Source organism: Hyperolius riggenbachi, chromosome 1 (assembly GCF_040937935.1).
Source record: "Hyperolius riggenbachi isolate aHypRig1 chromosome 1, aHypRig1.pri, whole genome shotgun sequence".
NCBI classification, from domain to species: Eukaryota; Metazoa; Chordata; class Amphibia; order Anura; family Hyperoliidae; genus Hyperolius; species Hyperolius riggenbachi.
Window position 1 is genome coordinate 612,208,792 of NC_090646.1, and position 22,235 is coordinate 612,231,026.

Genomic DNA, 22,235 nt, shown 5'->3' on the forward strand with positions numbered 1-22,235 from the left:
TAAAGGGGAACTGAAGGAGTATGTATATGGAGGCTGCCATATTTATTTCCTTTTAATCAATACCAGTTGCCTGGCAGCCCTGCTGGTCTATTTCTCTGCAGTAATATCTGAATAATACCAGAAACAAGCATGCAGCTAGTCTTGTTAGATCTGACTTTCAAGTCTGAAACACCTGATCTGCTGCATGCTTGTTCAGGGGCTATGGCTAATAGTATTAGAGGCAGAGGATCAGCAGGCTAGCCAGGCAACTGGTATTGCTTAAAAGGAAATAAATATGGCAGCCTCTGTATACCTCTTACTTCAGTTCCCCCTTCAATTGTCCTGACTAGTTTAGAACTGGAGCAATAATTTAGGTTGCAGAGAATTCCCTCTCCTTATGTCAGTATTTGCTGTTTTTTTTTTGTTTTTGTTTATAAAAGGGGAACTGAAGTGAGAGGTATACGGGGGCTGTAATATTTATTTCCTTTTAATCAATACCAGTTGCCTGGCAGCCCTGCCTCATCTGCCTCTAATACTATTAGCCATAGCCCCTGAACAGGCATGCAGCAGATCAGGTGTTTCAAACTTTAAAGTCAGATCTGACAAGACTAGCTGCATGCTTGTTTCTGGTGTTATTCAGATACTACTGCAGAGAAAAAGACCAGCAGGGCTGCCAGGCAACTGGTATTGCTTAAAAGGAAATAAATATGGCAGCCTCCGTATACCTCTTACTTCAGTTCCCCTTTAACCCAAGGTTCATCTCAGGTCTGCTTTGATCCACCTGCTCCCCATTCACACCTAAGACCTTGTAACCCTATGATCCGGTTCTCACTGGCATTAAAAAGTAATGGTCTGTTTAACAAAACTAAATGTACTTGATCCTATGTTAATCAATAGGATCCATTAACATTGCTCTGTTCAAATGGATCCGTTTGGCAGGTTCCACTGAATGAAGCGCAAGTTTGGGGCTGTTGCGAAAAATCCGGATGGACAGATATCTCACATTGACTGAACGGTAGGTCACGGATGAAAAACTGATGTCCAATAAGAACTGATCCATCCAGTGTGAAATGGTCCCAACAAGATCCCTGGGGAGAGAAAACTTCTTATTGGCATACTTCACTTAGTATGTACTCACTTTTGTTGACAGTGGTTTAGCCATTAATGGCTGTGAGATATTTTGATGGCTCGGCAAATTTTCACTTATATAAGCTATACACTGATTGGATAGTGTACTGGTTGAGGGCTCTGACACAGGAGACCAGGGTTCAGATCCTAGCTAGGGTCAGCACCTATTCAGTAAGAAGTCCTTGGGCAAGACTCCCTAACACTGCTACTGGCTATAGAGCACATCCTAGCGGCTGCAGCTCTGGCACTTCGAGATCGCCAGGAGAAAGCACGATATAAATGTTCTGTCTCTTGTCTAGTATCAGGGATGATCTTCCGAGTAGCTATAATTTGTAGCTACTTTGAATTGAAATGGTAATTATTGCAGCTGTGAAAATGGGAAATGGGGGTTAACTTACCCATAAGTCCGTGGGATCCTATGGGTCTCATTCGCCTCACACATGAAGTGTTGGCCGCATTCCACGACTCACTACCGTGCTTCCTCCTTCCGGCCTACATGTCTCTGCTGAAATCCATTAAAAATCTATGTGCAGAGAAGACCTTTGTGATCAGATGTCCATTAGAGAGTGATCTATATTTTTGACACTTGGGGAGAAAGTCTGCCAGTGTATGGGAGGTTTAAGGTGGCGGTGCTCACTTAGTATACTATCTTGAGTGTAAAATTTTGCCAAATCTATACTAGGAGAGGAAGGTGGCCATACATCCGGCATTTTTGTGGGCCGATCGATCTTACCATCATTTTATCAAATCGAAGGCAAACTGGCCTGCCTGATCAATTTTGGGGCAAAATTGTTTGCCAGGCCTGATCAAATATCTCGGTTGCGAGTGCTCAATTGGGTGCGCGGCAGTAACAGTGTTTGATGTCTCGATGACCGATGGATTCCCGGCCGGATCCTCGTGGTCAATCTGCTGACATACTGAGTGATGTATTTGAACTAAGTGAATATACTTTGAATGAATACCTAAGTTAGTTACCCATATTGCATCGTAGTAATATTGTACAATCAAGAGTGTATCAGTAGTGGGCACCTTAAAAGATGTATAGGCAGATTGACCAAGAGACAGAACTCTCTGATCGGAGTGAGATCTGTTGCCTGCCCATACACCACAGGCCAATTGCAGATCGATATCAGCATGCAATCTCTCGGGAATCGGGCTCATGACCCCGTATCCGCCACCTCCGGAATCCCCCTCACCCCCCCCCCCCCCAATGTAAGATGTTTCCTCCTGGTGCAGTATACTTTACCTGTCCCTCGCTGGCTCCGGGCCCAGTCCGCATACACATGCCCCATGTGGTTGCCAGCATAGACATGGGCCAGTGTGTGATGTCACCTACAAGCCCACGTCATGTTGGTAATCACATAGGGCATGTGTATGCGGACTGGGCCTGGAGCCAGGGAGGGACAGGTAAGGTATACTAGGTTGACATTTACATTAGGGAGGACATCACGGCGTGTTCGCTCCTTATGATATTGCACGCTGCTACTTAATGCTGGGAATACACGTTCGTTTTTGAGCCATTTAGATGGCTCGATAGATCATTTCCGACACGTCCGATCGTTTTGCTGCTCGATTCCTGATAGCAGTGAATGGAAAAAGATAAGAAAAACGAGGGGAAGATAAGAGAATCGACTGCAGAATCGAGCGGCGAAGCGATCGAATGGGAGAATTGAGCGGCAAAAACAAACCGGGTATGAGTATACACTTGAGTATACGTAATGGGCATACACAGTTCGTTTTTTCTGCTTGATCGATTTTGGCGTTTGATTTTCCGATCTTCTGCTCGTTTTTCTTATCTTTTTCCATTCACTTCTATCAGGAATCGAACGGCAAGATGATCGAACAGGAGATCGGATATGTCGTAAATTATCTTATGCTGGGAATACACCATAAGTTTTTTTCAGCAGATAGATGGTTCGTTAGATAATCTTCAACATGTCCGATCTTATTTTTGATTGTTGTTCTGATTGATTTCTCATAAAAGTGAATGGAAATTGGTAAGATAATGGAGAATGGAAATAATGCTGGGCATAGACGGGTCGATCCGGCGGCCGATTAGCTGCTGGATCGACCCCAGCCGCGCCCCCGCGGATCGATTCCCGCTCGTCCCCTCCGGCGGTCCCTATCAGCCGCTCGATTCCCTGCCATTGTCCGCCGGCGGGTATTAAGCGGGCGCGGGTCGAGCGGCTTGATCGGGCCAGCTGAATATTATCAGCTGGCCGGATAAGCTGGTCGATAGACGGTACACAAACGTACTGTGCATCCCCAGCATTATGCCTAGAATACATGGGTCGACCGGCAGCTCAATTAGCCGCCGGATCGACCCCAGCCGTGTCCCCGCTCGTCCACACGGATCGATTACCGCTTGTCCCCGCCGGCGCTTCCTTATCAGCGCTCGATTCCCTGCCATTGTCCGCCGGCGGGAATCGAGCGGGCGCGGGTCGGGCGGCAAAATCTGGCCAGCTGAATATTATCAGCTGGCCGGATAAGCTGGTCGATACACGGTACAGAAACGGCGTACATTTGAAATCGGCGCCGGTAGACTTGGGCGCAGGATACAGGTGTATATAGCTGATCCTGCTTCTGCACAAGTCCGGGTTGATTTAATTACTATTCCCCCTCCAGGCCGACATGGATAGTGGGGGAATGAAATAATTCGGCTTCCAGCGATTGCTGGAGGCCGAATTATTATGTTTTTAAGCAACTTCGGCTCTGTCTTCTGACGGAGCCGACGTTACTCACTGAGCGCTTCAATAAGAATGCTTCCTATTGAAGTCTATGGAGGTGCCGGCTGCGCCCAAATCTAGCAGCGCTAAAAAGCACTGCTCCGACAGAAACGTACCGTGTATCCCCAGCATTATGCTAGGTACACACCATACAATTTTCTGTTAGATTTACCTACAACATGGAAAAAAGCTTCCTGGCAGGTAAATCTGAGGCTACATTTCCACTTGTGCGGTGCAAATCGCCTAGGTAAAAATTCGCATGAGGATGCGAATTTCGCATGCGGGTCTATGCGAATTTGCATGGATGACGATGTATGCGAATTTAACCATGGCAGTGCTGGTGTGCTTTTCCATTGTTTCTATGCAAATTCGCATACCCAAACCTCATGCGAATTTCATATTAAATACATTGTATGCGATTTGCATAGCGGTATGCGATATGCGAATTCTGATGGCTCTGCCATGCGAATTTTTTCGCCACAGAAAAACGCAAATGAATCCTGACAAGTGGAAACAGTCCCATTCACTTGTATTGCTATGCGAATTTGCATGCGAAAAATGCAAATGCGAATTCGCGATAGTGGAAATGAGCCTTAAGAGAAAATCTAACAGAAATTAGATTGGACAGTGTTTCCACTATAGCGAATCCGCATGCAGGCACTGCATGCGGATTCGCATAGTCAATACAAGTGGATGGGATAGTTTCCACTTGTGCGGGTGCGTTTTGGCGTGCGGGGGAAATCTGCATGGCAGAGCCGTCAGATTTTGCGTGCGGCAGGAATGCGGGCGAATCGCCCGCAATGCTTTTAATAGGGAAATCGCATGCGGCTTAATAGGGATTTCGCATGAAATGCAATGGAACTTTTCACAGGCAGTGACATGGTTAAATTTGCCTGGCTCCTTGCCATGCGAAATGGCGAGGAAATCCGCATGCGGAAACGCATCCACATGCGATTTCGTCCGCGGTGGAATCCAGGCGATTCCGCACCGCAACAGTGGAAACGAGCCCTAAATCGACTGAAAAATCTCATAGCGTATTCCCAGCATTGAGATGACATTTGTGTAATAAAACAGCCTTCACTAGAGATTGTTTCTCTAATAACCAGCTCATAAATGAGAGATAAGATTAGACTCAGGAGACTGATTCTCAGAACTAATATAACAATATCTGCAGCAGCTGCCCAGCGGAGTCCCTGGAAGTGCCCCTGACAGACACTAGTGGCAGCAGCATGCATTGTATTGTTGTGAGAACATGAGGTAAGGGGGATAGAGACCTTCCCCGGGGAGTGAATAACTCGGAGAGGAATCCCTCCTGCCATAGACTCCTGTGAGTGGGCTGCACTGAGCTCACACACACAACACTTCCCAGTCACTCCTGACCCTCCTGCTCTGCTGACGACAGCGGAAGCTGCCCGAATCCAGGGAGCCTGGCACTGGCTGCCCATCAGCGCTGCAGTCCGCACACCTCTGGGGTCACCCCGGGACGCCGGGCAGTCACTACTGAGCGGCTCATACCCGAGAACGGACACAAAGGAGAGCTGCTGTCCGGCTGCTGGAGACTAAACCCGGGACCATGTCTGCAGGCTGCTGCGCTCGGCAGGTAGGCACAGAGCTCTCTACTGTCTCCTTCTGCTGCCAACCCTCCTGGTGCCCACCGCCACTCATCTGCCTCACCCCTACCAACCCCCCCTCGTGCCCACTGCCACTCTCATTTGTCTCACTTACCCCTACCAACCCCCCTCGTGCCCACTGCCACTCTCAGCTGCCTCACTTACCCCTACCAACCCCCCTCGTGCCCACTGCCACTCTCATCTGCCTCACTTACCCCTACCAACCCCCCTCGTGCCCACTGCCACTCTCATCTGCCTCACTTTCCCCTACCAGCCCCCCTCGTGCCCACAGCTGCCCCACTTTCCCCTACCAATACCCTTGTTCCCACTGCCACCCTCAGCTGCCCCACTTTCCCCTACTAACCCACCTTGTGCCCACTGCCATCCTCAGTTGCCCCACTTTCCCCTACTAACCCACCTTGTGCCCACTGCCATCTTCAGCTGCCCCACTGTCCCCTACCAACCCCCCATGCCCACTGCCACCCTCAGTTGCCCCACTGTCCCCTACCAACTCACCTCGTGCCCACTGCCATCCTCAGCTGCCCCACTTTCCCCTACTAACCCACCTTGTGCCCACCGCCACCTGCAGCTGCCCCACTGTCCCCTACCAACCCCCCATGCCCACTGCCACCCTCAGCTGCCCCACTGTCCCCTACCAACTCACCTCGTGCCCACTGCCATCCTCAGCTGCCCCACTTTCCCCTACTAACCCACCTTGTGCCCACCGCCACCTGCAGCTGCCCCACTTTACCCTACCAACCCCCCTCATGCCCAATGCCACCCTCAGCTGTCCCACTGTCCCCTACCAACTTACCTCGTGCCCCCTGCCACCCTCAGCTGCCCCTCTGTCCCCTACCAACTCACCTTGTGCCCCCTGCCACCCTCAGCTGCCCCACTGTCCCCTACCAACTCACCTCGTGCCCACTGCCATCCTTACCTGCCCCACTGTCCCCTACCAACTCACCTTGTTCCCACTGCCATCCTCAGCTGCCCCACTGTCCCCTACCAACCCCCTTCATGCCCACTGCCACCCTCAGCTGCCTCACTTCCCCCTACCAACCCACCTTGTGTGCACCGCCACGTGCAGCTGCCCCACTTTCCCCTACCAACCCCCTCATGCCCACTGCAACCCTCAGCTTCCCCACATTCTCCTACCAACCCCCCTCATGCCCACTGCCACCCTCAGCTGCCCCACTTTTCCCTACCAACCCCCTTTGTGCGCACTTTCACCCTCAGCTCAGCTGCCCCACTTTCCCCTACTATAGAGATGTATGGATGTACAGATCTGGCCAGTGTAACAAATGGTGTTTATTATTTGCATTGTCTTAGCTTGCTTTAACCAATGGCACTGATGCTATGACTAAAAAAAAAAAACCACTTTGCACCTGTTGTCTCTAATTAGCTGTTCTGATTTTGGTGGAATACACACCATGCAATTTCCCGTCAAATAGATGGGTCGAATTTAATATTTCCAACAGGTCGGATCTGATTTCCAATCGTTTTTCTGTTAGATTTTGTATAGCAGTGTGAGGAAAATCGATCTAAAAAACGATCGGAAATTAGCCTGAACATGGAATAATCTATTTGACCGCCAGTCTGACGGAAAATTGCTTTGTTCCAATCTCATTTTTGATCGTTTATCTGATCGATTTTCCACTCATTTCTATACAAAATTGATCAGGAAAATGATCGGAAATCAGATCAAATTACAGAGTCTGATGGCAATTGCATGGTGTGTACTCTGCCCACCACAATCTGTACAAACAGAAAGCAGGCAAAGTGAAAAATAGGTGTTCGTATCATGAGATTCTTTTTGTTCATATCATGAGATTCTTTTTGTTCTAGACATGTAGGAGTAGTAAACGTTTGTGTTGTGCTTATTGAGTCATAACAGTGTAAATATAAATTCAGGACAGTTGTAAAAATTCTCAGCAGTGTGCGCAGGAGGATTTGTTTTGGTTTTGTCTTTTAGCATTTGAAGGTTTCCCTATCTGTTCATAGGTGTATAATGGACCGACCCATATAGCAAGGGATTACCCTAGTTACCTGCCAATCAAAAATCATTTGGCTAGTAGGGATGAGTTCAATTAGATTAATGCACAGCTGAACTAAACTTAAAAAAGTTTTTTTGACTTACCTGAGACTTCTCCCAGGCCCCTGTAGTGTGTCAGGGCCGTCTGAGCCCCCTCCGTTGTACTGCTGGCAGCTGCGAAACTCCAGTGACTGGAGCTCCAGGTGCACCGACTGCAGCTGCTGCGCAGTCCTGTACTTGCGTGCTCCATCACTGCGTTTCCATGCGCAGTTCTCAAAGAGTGATCCACACATGCGCAGAATGCTTCCTGGGGACAGGAGCGTGATCGGTGGAGTGCATGCGGATAGCACCGCGTATTCACAGTGGGTCTCCAGTCACAGGATTTTTAGAGCTGACTGGAGAATGATGAGGGACCCAGAGAGGGACCTGAATGACTAAGGGGGTCTGGAAGATGCCCCATGTAAGTTTAAATCCCATTTTTGAACCTGTCCTATACCTGCTCACATAGGAGATTCTGGGTCACTGTGAGTTGTCTGGGTATTGCTTATGACTATAATAGAGAATAGATTGTGAGCCCCTCTGAAGAAGCAGTTAGGCCTCGTTCCCATTGCGTTCCGATAGCGTGTCCATTCGCGTTGGCAGTTTTTTGAGGCAGTTTTTTTTCCTTTCCCAGCGCTTGGGTGGGCGATGTGTTTTTGTTAAAAGCACTTTTCTAAGCGCTTTTCCCGAGCGGTTTTGTAATTCACTCACTGACGCATGCCAGGAAGTGAACTTTTTAACCTGGAAAAGAATTAAATATGTATTCTTAAAAATGCAAATGCAATCGCCGCTCAAAGTGATTTTGTGAGCGCTTTGCATTTTGCCTATAATGTCCATTGAGGTGGGATCACCTCAAAAATGGTACAGGCACCGCTTTGCTGAGCGGATCGAAAACGAACCGCTCAGATGTGAACTCTCTCATAGGGAATCATTGCACAAGCGCTTTCAGGGCAATTTTGAAAATCGCCAGTGCTTAAAAAAATCACAAAACGCCTCTAGTGTGAACGAGCCCTTAAGGTGGCCTTACATGCGCGTGTGAACGAGTTCATTGTGAAGGTAGCCTTATGGGGCCCATACACTATTTGATTTCAGCCATCAATCGATCGATTCTATGGAATTGATCAAAAATCAATTCTATTGATCGATTTGTGGCTGATTTCGATCGATTTGATCTATCTGAGAGGATGGAAAATCTAGGTCGACCTGCTGCTGGCAGCAGATCGATGGACCTTAGAGTTGCATTGGATCTAATGGTCCAATAATGCATTTAGATCGATTTACAATAGATTTCATTCTGAAATCTATTGGAAATCTGTTCCTAGTGTGTGGCACACATCAGATAGATTCCTGTCAGATTCAACTTGTCAGGAATCTGACAGAAATGTATCTGATGGTCGAATCTGCTGCAAATCTATCAGTATATGGCCACCTTTAGTGAGAAGACGACATGCTCTGTTAAGTGCTGAGGAAGATGTCAATGCTATATAAATAAAAAATAAATCAATTTTCCATCCATACACAGATGATGATGTTTTCATGGAGTACTCCCTAAAACTGTGTGAAAATACACAATGTGATGCAAGATAAAAGCTGCCAGATTTGTCCAGCAATGCAGTATATAATATGATTGTGAGATCTGACTGCTGGATATATTAGTTATTAGACATGAACCCTAACACAACATACAGTCCTGTGTGATTACAAATCACCTAATTTCAGGTCATGCAGGTTCTGCAGTCTCATCTCTGCGACGCTTTCATCTGGCGCTGGGATTTCTGTACAGTTTGTAATTCAGAAACATTGGTCAGTCCATGAGAGGCGATCTCAGCACTGCTGGAATGTGTGGAGACATGTCCTCATGGCTGGAGAACAAAGGATTTGTAGACCTCAGGGACAGGCGTCCGTGTTTAGGGACAGGACTGATGAAAACTATTATTATTTATTGATTTATAAAGCATCGACATATTCCGTGGTGAGAGAGCCCTGCCCTTGCGAGCTTACAATCTAAAGGAATAAGGGGAAAACAGGTAGGGTAGTGTACAATATTCATACCTAGAGGCAGTGTGTTTTTAGGTTATCTGGTAGGAAGTACAACTTGGCCAGAGGTCAAAAGGTGAAAGGCCTAAGGTAGAAAGTATGCTTGAAGGAAAAGGTGAGATTTGAGGGCACTTTAAAGCAGTAGGATTAGCAATACTATTCCAGGGAAAGAAAACTATATAAGTAGATAAATACTTGATCTACTTAGATAACACATGTATTGTACTATCCACGTTTTGATTTCAGTGAATGTTATATAGCAAATGAAGAGAATTCTGTTCCTGGTGGGAACCATGTCTTTTGCCCACAGTTTGAGGCTAAATCCTGATGACATTTCTGCCCTTAACTTTTTTTTTTCTTTTCTCCTCCAATCCCTGTGTCACCTCAGCCTTTCTTGTAAACACAAGTGAGCAGAGGATTGTGTTACAGATAGGCAGGGAAATAAATGGAAGAGGAGGAATATATTATAGATAAAAAAGAACCCCCAGCATGCAACTGTTTGGCACTGACCATTAAAGTGGACCAAAATTAAAAATACAAGATGTCAGAAATAAAATCTATTTTCTAAATTATAATAATACATAGGAGCTTTTTTTCAGCTGCATGATGACAAATATAAAATATTTTACATTTATTGGAGAAACCCATCCCTTCCTTTCATATTGCCGGGACAGAATCAGGCAAACTGGTGGAGTAGATGGTGTCCAGCAAAGGAGGAATTGCTAATGGCTGCCACCTGTATAATCCTAGTTATGGAAAGAGAAGTGTGAAGAGCATGCACTGAAATGCTCATAGGCTTGAAGGAGTGTTTATTTATCTTTGTATGTGTCAGAGTGGTGCAACTAAATATTTTGAATTAAAAAAAATGTATGGTTTGGATCTGCTTTAAAGGGCCAGTGCTCCTATAGTATGTGATAACTCCAAACCATAACAGCAGAAAAAGTTTTGAAAGTTTTGAATGCAGGATTAGCATCTTTATCACTTAATACACTCAGACCAGATGCTGTTGAAATTTGATTTTTATGGTGACAATCCCGCTTTAAAGATATCAAAGGTTGGAGAGTGATGAATGTGAGGATTCCAGAGGAGGGGTGAAGAACATGTGAAATCTTGTATACGTGAATGCAAGGAGGTCATGTGCAGATCTGAGAGTGCGGTTGGGTTGGTATCTGGCTGCCGATTGACCAAGAGGCAGATCTTTCTCTGATTGAATCTGATCGGAGAGAGATCTGTCGGCCACCATAAACCACAGGCTGATCCACGATCGATTTCAGTATGAAATCTTTCAGCTGTTGGCCTTGTGGCACCACCTCACCTCCCCTGGCCTCTGTCCCGCTAATGTTTATGTTGCCCCTCCAGTGCCCGTGCAGTTATACTTTACTTGCCGCTGTCCTCTTACTTCCGAGTTTGCGCTCCCACATGTTGGCGCGTGTGTAATGTCACAAACGTGCCCTATGTGCTATATGCCGGTAGTCCCGTGGGGCCAGAAGGCGGAAGTGCGGTGGACACTAGTGGACAGTGTAACTGCATTGGGTTGCAGTGAGGACATAAAACATTAGGCGGGACAGCTGCACAGGGATTTGTCGTTTGCGATTATTGCATGCCAATCCCGCCCCGCACTCAATGGAGCACAACGGCCTGAGATTTTCCAGCACGTCCGATCGATACGTGTGAAAAATGTGGGCCTGAATTTGGAGGCGTCGTTGATCAGGCATGCTCTTGGCGTCACTGATTTTCATCCAGTTTGTTTATAATTATGGAATTGGATGGTCGATCGGCCGACAAGTCGAGTAATATATGGTTACCTTAACAGGAAATGCATGCGCCTTCCTAAGTGCACAAAAAGCTCTCAGGGGAATGAACCCTTAGGGCCCATTCACACTTAAAATCGCAAAACGGTAGCGCTCATCGCTACCGTTTTGCGCAAGTGATTTTACCACGCTAATTAAAATCACTGTACACTTCCGCGATTCACAGTGATCCCGATCAGCGCTTTATTAAGCACTGTACCGGTAGAGTGCTTAATAAAGCGCTGATCGCAAAATGCTGCAGGTAACAAGATTTGTTATTAGCGCCAATCGCGGCAGTGAGATCACTGCCATAGGGTTAGAATAACACTAGCGCATTAATAAGCGCTAGCACTTTGGAATCGCCCGCTATTCGCTGTAGTGAAAACGGGTTCTAAGGCATAGTTCACACTGCAAAACGCATAAGCCCTTAGCGAATGTGATTTTGCAATGCGAGTTTCAGAGCAATTTTCAAAGGAATGTGCGGTGTTGGACATTCCTTTTAAGCAGAAATACTCTGAAAAAAAGGTGCTTGCAGCAAGATTTTGCTGCTGTGAGACCACCCTCATGGGGTGACACTGCACTAGCACTTTGCAGATCGCTGGTCATCACCCTTCGTGTAAGTCAGCCCTTACAGCCCTTAGAGAGGTAGCAGCAGTTACTAGAAAGTGTAAATGCACACATTCAATTTTGATTGTCCAATCACTTGCCAATTTGACCACCTCCGTGTAGTGTAAGAGCTTACCTACACAATCCTTTCAAAGTATTCAAAATCTGATGGCCCTCATACTACATGAATGTGGGATCATTGGCCAGTGATTGGACAATCAAAATTGGATGTGTGTATGCTCCCACAGGGCTGGAACCCACAGGAGCGCTTTTGGCAGCGTTTTGGCAGCACTGCGATACGCTAGCAGTTTGCCAAAACGCTGGGCTAATGTTAATGGATGGGGCAACTTCCACAGGAGCGTTTGCGTTTCCCAGAAACGCAAACGCAGGACCTGCAGCATTTTGGGAGCGTTAGCGCTTCAATGTAAAGTATTGAAACGCTAGCAGAAACGCTCAGCAAAACCTAAACTGAGCGGTTTTGCTAGCGTTTTGCGGTTAAGCACACTGTAACAAAATGAAAAATAATTCACAGGACCAATCAGGATAAAAACGCAAAACGCTAGGCACCCGCTGGGGAAAAAAATACAATGTTGCAAAACACGACCAAAAACGCGCATGAATCCGCTTGCAAACCGCTCAGACAAAACGCTAGCGGTTGCGTTTTGCGTTTGCGGTTTTCAGTGGGTTCCAGGCCTAAGACCATGAATGCCTTGGCGGGACAGAATTGGGAGTTAAGAAGAATGATCAACAACAGAGCTGAATGCTTAGGACAGATGCAGAAGGCATATGGTACCCTTTGGATTTAGCAGTTAGTAGATAGTGACGCTTTGGGAGAACATTTTCATTGGAGCAGCTAGAATGCTTGCAAGTAAAAGTAATTCTTCCTTCTCCTCTTATCTACTTGTGCATTGCATTAGCCTGTTTTACCGCGAAGTAGCGCAAAGACAATGCACGTCAATGGGCCTAGCACACTTACCGCTTCTGAATTGCCGCCGAGCCAATGCAAAGTCTACAGGGCGTTACCGTAGAATTTGCGTGGCAACGCAGCGACTGCAGTGGTCATTGGTTTCAATGGGCAGTGCAGGAATTTAATCGATGGGAGTGCACAGCGCACATGTGCGAACCGACGGAAATCCCAGTGACGTACTTACTGTCAGCAGGGAGTACATCACTGAGCGGGGGCCGGCGCTATGCATATGACCCTGTCGCCGCATATTTTTTGTGTTGTAGGATGCAGCAAAGTGTAAAACTGGCCTTTAGGGCTGACCACATTCTCATTTCTGCAGTGCAGGTGCTCTGTGCTTTTATTGACGTCTGTATTTTTAAATAATATACAGTATAGTTTTTCAGCGCATTGGAGCTTTTCTGCATTGGATTCTTCACATTTTTGTCATATTCTGTAGGTACAATCAACATTGTGGCACTAAGTTGGCCGTGTGTGGCCGAGATTAGACATTGTACATTTCTCTTCGGCTTTTAGAGAAGGTCCAAGATCCCCCAGCAGTAGCCACAAGGTTTAGGCATTTATGGATACTTGTTTATAGCAGGGCACATTTTTCCTGTCCTGCCTATCTATTTCTGCTCACACACAGGTGTGGTCACCGCATGATATGTGCAGAGCCCATGACCACCCCAGACCACAAATTACAAACCACTACTATATGGTACAGACTAAAGTCACACATCTTACTCACACCAGGCACACATACTACTTTCCTGAGCTTGCAGAGAAAAAAGAAAATAGTTATTAGACTATTTGAAGCCTTGATGTTTTTGTGCTTGCTGCTGTTTAATGTCAAGTTTGTTTCAGACCCCTTAAAATACAGGTGTCAAACTCCAGGCCTGGAGGGCCAGATCCATGCCAGTGTTTAGGATGGACTGAGAAAGAGAGGAATGTGTTCTACCTGATGGACCACACCTTTCCTGATTCAGACCCATCAATTCATTTGAGCTGTATCAAAAATGTGTGAGGACCTCGGCCCTCGAAGCACAGGCTTGACATCCCTGCCTTAAAGTGAACCAGAGGTGAGAGTGATATGGAGGCTGCCATATTTATTTCCTTTTAAGCAATACCAGTTGCCGGGCAGCTTTGCTGATCTATTTGGCCACCGTAGTATCAAGGACTGTGGAGTTGGAGTCGAGGAATGTGAGTCGGAGTCATTGGTTTCATAAACTGAGGAGTCGGCGTAGGATGATTTTTAACCAATCCACAGCCTTTGTAAAAATTAGACTAAGGAGTCAGAGTGGAGGAGTTGGAGTCAGAGCAATTTTGGGTACCTGGAGTCGGAGGTTTCATAAACTGAGGAGCCTGAGTCGGATGAGTTTTGTACCAACTCCACAGCCCTGGTAGTATCTGAATGACACCAGAAACAAGCATGCAGCTAATCTTTTCAGTTCTGACAATATTGTCAGAGACACCCGATCTGCATATGCTTGCTCAGGGTCTGTGGCTAAAGATATTAGAGGCAGAGGATCAACAGGGCTGCCAGGCAACTGGTATTGCTTAAAAGGAAATAAATATGGCAGCCTCCATATCACTCTCACCTCAGGTTCACATTAAAATACTGATCAGATACATTTTTTGGATGCTGACAGCCAGTGGCGTAACAATAGCGGATGCACCATTTCCCATTGCGCATTACCCTGCGTCAGACTGCGATGACAGGGTAATATGCATAGCTCCACCCTCACCCTGGTCACCTGATATTCACAGATTTGTTGGGGGGAGGGGGTCTCATGATTTGTAGCTACACGCCTGTGGGAGTCAATTACTGTTGTCCGTTTAAAGTATACAAAATGACATACTTTCCTGAAAATAGACCTCTGGACCCTAATGAGGCTTCCCCCGCTGCAGAGCCTCCAAAGATTACTGACAAGAGCTAGTCATAATCTGATCAGGACAGGGTTCCTCTTTAAAGGGACCCTTAGGCCCGGTTCACATTAGCGGTGGCTATCCGGAATAGCCGTGCCGGAGCCGCACCGCATGCTGGCCGGACGAAACGGACGCACGGCATAGCAATGTAAGTCTATGCCAGGGTTCACATGTGTCCGTTTCGTCCGGACCGGAGCCGGACCGGATCCGGACTCCGGTGTCCGTTCCAACATGCGCTATTTTTTGGTCCGGCTGCTCCGGCAGCCGTATCCGGGGCGGAGCCGGACTGCATCATCCGGCCAATGGAAACCAATGAGAACCGGAGAGCGCACAACACACTGGCAAAAAATCCGGATGTTCTACCCCACTTCCTATGAGGATTGTTGCGGCGATATTGTATCGGGGACACATGGGCAACCATTTTGGAGTGGAGCAGCACGAGCTGGAGATGTTGGCAGCATGTTGGAGGTGGAGGTGAGTGCTAAACAGCGGAGGGCCTGATTCCACAGGTCCCCCTTCTGTTGACCTCCCAGACCCCAACATTTTTTTTTGTTTTTATACAGGTTGTTATCTCTTTTAGAATCCGGATCCGGACCGCAACCGTGTTCATACCGCACGGAAACCGTATGCAACCGGACCGGATCCGGACAGGAACCGTACGGTTCAGGTCCGATCCGGCTCCGGTGCGGTCCGGACATCCGGTGCGGTTTTTGCAAAACCGCAAGTGTGAACCGGGCCTAAAAGTGGATTTGAGATGAACTTTTACTCATTGCGGGCTCGTTTCCACTATCGCGAATCTGCATGCGTCCAACGCATGCAGATTCGCACATGTAATGCAAGTGGATGGGCCTGTTTCCACTGTAGCGTTGTTGAGGTGCGTTTTTTTTCAGCGGTAAAAAAACGCTCAAAAGAGCCAACGAATTCGCCTGCGAGTGGAATGCATGTGAATCGCCGCTAATGTATTTAATAGGAAATTCGCATGCGGCTATGGTATGCGAATTGTAATTCAAACAGGCAGTGACATGGTTAATTTCGCATATACCCTCACCTATGCGAATTCGCATGCGAATTCGCGGCAAAAAACGCGCAAAAATTCGCATCCGCATGCTAATTCATGGAATTTCAACAGCGGTGGAATCCAGGCGATTCTGCACCGCAATAGTGGAAACGAGCCCTGCATAATTGTGTTCCTTTCCTATTGTTTATAGGGCATTCCTCAAGCCAAATTTGTTTTTGTTTTAACCTCCTTGGCGGTAACCCCGTGTGTGACACGGGGTAAGCCGCCGGAGGGTGCCGCTCAGGCCCTGCTGGGCCGATTTTCATAATTTTTGCTTTGCTGGACGCAGCTAGCACTTTGCTAGCTGCGCCAGCACTCTGATCGCCGCCGGCCCCTGCCCGATCGCCGCTATCTGCTGCGGCGCGGGCCCCCCCCCCCCCTCCAGACCCCAGCGCTGCCTGGCCAATCAGTGCCAGGCAGCGCCGAGGGGTGGCCCGGGACTCCCAATGACGTCCCGACGTCAGTGACGTCGGTGACGTCATCCCGCCCCGTCGCCATGGCGACGGGGGAAGCCCTCCAGGAAATCCCGTTCTATGAACGGGATTTCCTGATCGGAGATCGCCGAAGGCGATCGAAGCGGGCGGGGGGATGCCGCTCAGCAGCGGCTATCATGTTAAAAATGATAAAAAAAAAAAAAATTTTAAAAAAAAACTGCTGCGCTCCCTCCTGGCGGTATTTTTCATACCGCCAAGGAGGTTAATACTCGAATTCCCTATATACTAAATAAACAACGTCCACAGGTTTTCAGAGAGCCAAGGCACTTTCAGACAGTAGCAAGGGCTCATGGGAGCTCAGTCTGGGCAGGAGGAGGGGGAGGTATTACTAGCCAGAGATTTCAGAGGCAGAGGGGCTCCTCTACCAAACAAAAAAAGGAGGAGGAGAGGGATTAGGGTTTTTTGCTCAAGATGCAGATCTCTGTGTAATGTTTACAAACAACATGGCTACTGTCATTGTATCACAGGAAGAAAAAATCATATTCTATTAAATCTGTTTGCGGTTAGATTTGCTGTGTAAACTATCTCAACTTTAGATAAGATATATAGGCAAGTTACTTGTTAAAGTTAGTTTTTCATCTCGAATCCGCTTTAAGCCATCTGCAAAAAAAGAATTTAAGGATCCCTTTAAGCAAATGCGAGTAAGGTAGAGGACATTGTGGGAAGCCTTATTAGGTCTCCCTCTCACCTTAGGTTAGTACGTGTTTCTGATCCCAAGCTTCAGGCTCGGGTTCTTTTTAGGGCCCACTTCCACTGGTGAATATGATTCGATGCGGCTACGCAACACTTCCACTCCCATTCGCATCATTTCCACATCAGGAGATGCGGCCGCCCATGGAAAGAGATGGGACGCGGATGCAGCATGCAGATTCTCGGATTGCTCCACTCCGCATAACCAGCACGCAATGGAAACTGTTCCCTTGCCGTGCATTGGATTTAGGCCAGAAACCCACTAGCAGCGATTTTCTGAGCGCTTTGCGACTTGAAAACTCTTGCTAATGTAACGCTATGGGTGTGATCCCACTTGAGCGATGTGATTTTATAAAAATCCCCCATAGCATTGCATTAGCAAGAGCTTTTTCAAATCACTAGAGCTTAGAAAGCGCTCCTAGTGGGTTTCTGGCCTCAGTCCTGTTGCGATGCGGTGTGCATGAAGACACATTGCACCGCTTGCCGTGGAAACAGGCCCTAAAATTATTTCAGAGACCATGGTGGGCTCGCCTTTTATCATAGAGGGGTACCAACAAATCTGTCCATGTCTGTATATGAAATTTGATTTTCACGAGCAGCTTTAGCAAATCAGCCATGATGTCCATTGAGAACCTCAGCATAGTAGTGCATAGAAATTTAAGGCTCATTGTAACAAACAGCTGGCAACCTGTGTACATAACCAACATCAGTATAGAATGTGATTCTCAGTCTATAGTGGGGCTGTCCCCCTTGGAATAGCACAGGACTGTCACCTCCTTGTGACTTCGTATGTCTAGCAACAAGCATTGCGTGAGTCATGGCTTTCTTGTATTGGATAAGATCCTGCGCTGTAATATATTACAGTTGAGACAGAGACCACTCCTAGTGTTTCTCTTTGTGAGTTCAGGCTTTGTATTCCAAACAATCACCAGGATGATCTCACTGCTGTGACTGCTCAGTGTTCTCTGTGATGCGATGTGCAGACTATGGGTGGAAACTAGAAGTCATGCAAAAATGAGCAGCCCCCGAAGCAAGAAAGAAAATGCATTTTTATAACAGGATTTTGCAGAACTGAAAGTGAAATTGGGAAAGGCCCGGTTCACATTAGCGTTTTTTTGCGGATCGGAACCGGACCTAATACTGTACAAACGGAATGGACGCGAACGGATCCAATGTTAATCTATGGGACTGTACACTTCCGTACGTCCGGAAACGTTGCCTACGTTTCGGTCCCCGGTTTGAAAAAATGCTGCAGGCCCTAATTTTCCGGACCGTTGCTCCCTGCGGACCTGAAACGGAAGGTTTTGCAGGGCAATAGGAACCAATAGAAAACGGAACTTAACAACACACTGGCTATAAAACGGACCTTTCTAGCCACTTCCTGTGTACTCTCTATGGTACAGCGGTCATCTTGGCTTGTTCGGCACATGGGCCTAGCAGTGCTGCAGGAGTGGGATCCATCCCAGTTCATTGATTTCTGGAAAGAGATGGAATGCATCAGGCCATACAGCATCTAGGACCTAATTGTCCAAGTGCAGGGGCAACCTTTCAAGGAGTAGAGGGTGCACCCACCATCTACTGTGAAGAGCAGGCCCCCGTCCCAGATAGTAGTAGGTGAACATTTTAAACGAGGCTATTCCAAGCCAGAAGCTGTAGTAATACACTGGATCCATTGGCCTCAATTCACTAAGCTTATCTCCTGTCTTTAATAAGGTTTCTAGAGGCATGTCTTATTCAGGAAACATTTTACCTCTGGCAAACCTAAAGTTAACTCTTCTGTCTTTAAGTTAACTCTTCAATCCTTAAAATAACTCCAGAGTTAAAGACAGGCTGTTTATTAACTGCATGTGAAAATAACTACAGAGGAGATAACTTAAGGAATGAAGAGATAAGATAACTCTCTCACTGTGTGGTTGTAACGATCGGTGTCAGTACACAGAGAGAATCTGATTATTGGTGATCTGCAGTATCACCAAGAATACAGATTTATACCTGATTATTGATGATCTGCAGAATCACAAATAATACAAGTATAACTAACCTCTGGACACCTGATAAGTGTAAGTGTTTGGTGCAACAGTATATGAGTCTGGACCACCTGAGGAGCAGGCGACTCCAGATAGTATAATGAGTATCTCCTGATTGGCTTGGAGTACACCTAGAGTCGAGGTTTCCCTGAACAGCTGGGAATCAGACTCTACTGCAGTCAAAGGACTCCTGAGAGATGAGTCCCTGACTTTATTGCAGGGAGGTCCCTCTGAGGGAGTCCCTGCAGCTACTGGACACCCCACTGGGGGGGGGTGTCACAGGTAGAAGGGTCGGTCAGGCTGGGTCGGCAACACACGAGCAGATAAAGTACAGAGACAGAAGGCTGATTCGGTAACCAGGGACAGGCAGGGTTGGCAACAGGTAATCAGATATGTAAAGGTACCGAATTGAGAGCAGGAGCAGAGTCGAGAGAGCAATCGGTCATAACAGATATCAAGCAGAGGTCTAGTCTAGAGTGTGAGGTCCGTGGTCTCAACAGGGATTGATCTAAAGCACAACACAGCAATGACACAGTTTCCCAAGTCTTGGGTGTGAGGTCTGTGGTCTCAACACCCTGGGACTGGTCTAAAGTGTAACACAGTAATAACACGATTTCCCTAGTCTTGGGTGTGAGGTCCGTGGTCTCAACACTCTGGGACTGGTCTAAGGTATAACACAGTAATAACACAGTTATCTGGCTAAGTGTGAATTCCCAGGTCCACCTGGTTCAAACACACTGAAGGATCTGACTATGGTCTGAGTGCTAACACATAAGCATTCATAACGGCAGACAACCAGCCACTGACAGGCAAGATGTATATATAGCAGAGCGCTTCTCAGCGCCACCCAGTCCCACTCAACCAATAGCCTGCTGCGCTGGGATCAGCTGATCGACCTGATCAGCTGATCCCTCTCCTATTGGCATAAAGGGCCTGCCTGTCAGCGCACGCGCGCGTAGCTCTCTGTGCACTACTAGGCTCAGACAAACCAGACACATGCCGCTGCTGATAAAACCGCCAGTCTGAACACGGATTCAGCCGCCCCGCTGTCAGTCCGTGCGGCGGTGTCTCCGCAATCCATTACAGTGGTGGTACGTTTTCTCTTGCCTTATTATCTCCAGCATGATCTTAGTGAATTGAGGCCAATTGATTGTCCAAACAGCAAGCTCTCTCCTCAACAATGACCACAATGTATTTACAGATCATTCAGAGCTCTGGTGTATATATAGCTTATCTTTAATGCTAATTTTAGAACTTCCCCTTTAAAATGGAAACGGATGCAAAATGTATGCAAAACGGATACAAACGCTACTGAAACGGACCGGAAGCGGATTTAAACCGGTCCGCAACAGATCCGTTCGAACGGACCCGTTGGAACTGATAGTTTTGGCACGAAACGCTAATAGGAACCGGGCCAAAGCATTGGTTTGTAAAAAGTGCCTGCATGACTTGGTGGCTGATCGACCATCCCCATCGATAATTATAATCAAATCGGATAAAAATCGGTGCCGCCAAGAGCATGTCCGATCGAGGATACAACCAATTTTGGGCAGAAATTCTTTCAATCGGAGATGCTGGAACATTTGGGGCTGGCACGCTCGATCAGGTTCACAGCGGTAAGGGCCCTTTTCCACCTGCAGTCACTAGCGTTCACGCTGAACGCTAGCGATTGCTGAATCGCAAAACCGGCGATTCCCCGACGTTTTGCGGCCGCGATTTTGCTATGCTATGCACTGCATAGCAAAATCGCGGCAAATATCGCTCCGCCGCGCGTTCGGGTAAAAAACGAATCGCGGTAGTGGAAATGACCTACCGCGATTCCTATGTTAAAAAGCAAACCGTAGCGATTGTAAAATCGCTAGCGGTTTGCGACTTTGCGATTCAGCCAGCGCAAACGCGCTGGTGGAAAAGGGCCCTAAGCAGTGCGTGGTAATCGCACAGAATGAACGCAACGGAAACCCCCAGCCGCTGTCCCCCTGATGTTTTATGTCTCATCTTGATGTCTGTTTTCTTTTTGTTTTGTTTTTTATGCATGGGAAAAACGCATATAATGGAAACAACACAATAGACTTTCAATGTCCATGCTTCTAATGCGAAATCGCATACGCATAAAGTGGAAATGGGCCCTAACACCACAGAGGTCTGCCTCCAGAATACAAGGGATTGCTGTTCAGAAGGGGGGAGGGTGATAATGGTACAGCCCAGGATCCCTGCAGCATGGTACAAGCTTTTCTCATATTTCTGCACAGCTGCTGTTGTAAAGTAAACTCGTTCAGGTAGTGCTTTTTTTCAGATTTGTGTGTGTGCAGGTCCGCCATCCGGGGTAGGGGGGGGGAGGGCAACTAACACCAGATTGAGGGGCCCGGGGCCCCCCTTCAATGTACTGGCACTAATACCTTAGTGAAGAATAAAATTAAATCTGGGGGGAGCAGGCATGTTTAGTGCGCTTTCCTCATGTCCACCGTTAACCCTCCCCCATCCCCCCCCCCAGTTCTCCGTCTCCCCCAAACTTATTTCTGGGTCAGGGTGGTCGTGGCGTACTGCGCAGGCACTGCCTGGCGAAGAGTATCCTTGTACACGTTCACGCGTCCGGGAGGGAGCGCTTGGCACAGGCGCACTACACAGTTGTGATGTCACAACGTAGTGCGCCTGCGCAGAGCGCCCCTGGTGCCACGTGAACGTGTACAAGGATATGCTTCACCGAGCAACACCTGCGCAGTAAGCCGTGACCACCCCGACCTGGAAGTAAGTTTGGGGGGTCGCTACTGACTAATGGTGGGGGAGTGGTGGGCATGAGTAGGGCTGTGGAGTCGGAGCAATTTTTGGTACCTGGAGTTGGAGTCGGTGGTTTCATAAACTGAGAAGTCGGGAGTCTGAGTCGGATGATTTATGTACCAAATCAAGAGTTCTGGTAAGTCCTGATAATGTGTGAGGGGCCCCAAAATTTTTGATGGCAGCCCTGTGTGTGTGTTGAGAATAACAGTATGAATAAGGTACAGGTACAAGCTATGTACAGAAGATCATTTTGGATCGATCATTTGTGAACATTACAGAAGTTGGAAGATTGCTGTACAGACATGCTGCCTGGCTACAGCTGAGCAGTCTTTTCTTGCACTTTGCGGAGAGAGAACTCATGCGGAGTGCGAGC

At 47.5% G+C, this 22,235-nt stretch overlaps 1 protein-coding gene across 1 annotated transcript in view; it reads left to right on the forward strand.

Moving 5' to 3' along the window:
* Positions 1 to 5,181: 5,181 nt before the first annotated feature.
* Positions 5,182 to 22,235, forward strand: part of SERINC5 (serine incorporator 5) — a 112,453-nt gene continuing 95,399 nt past the window's right edge. The window contains exon 1 of the mRNA XM_068271805.1: positions 5,182 to 5,433. Coding sequence (XP_068127906.1) covers positions 5,407 to 5,433 — 27 coding nt within the window. The 5' untranslated portion in view covers positions 5,182 to 5,406. The remainder of the gene's footprint in view (positions 5,434 to 22,235) is intronic.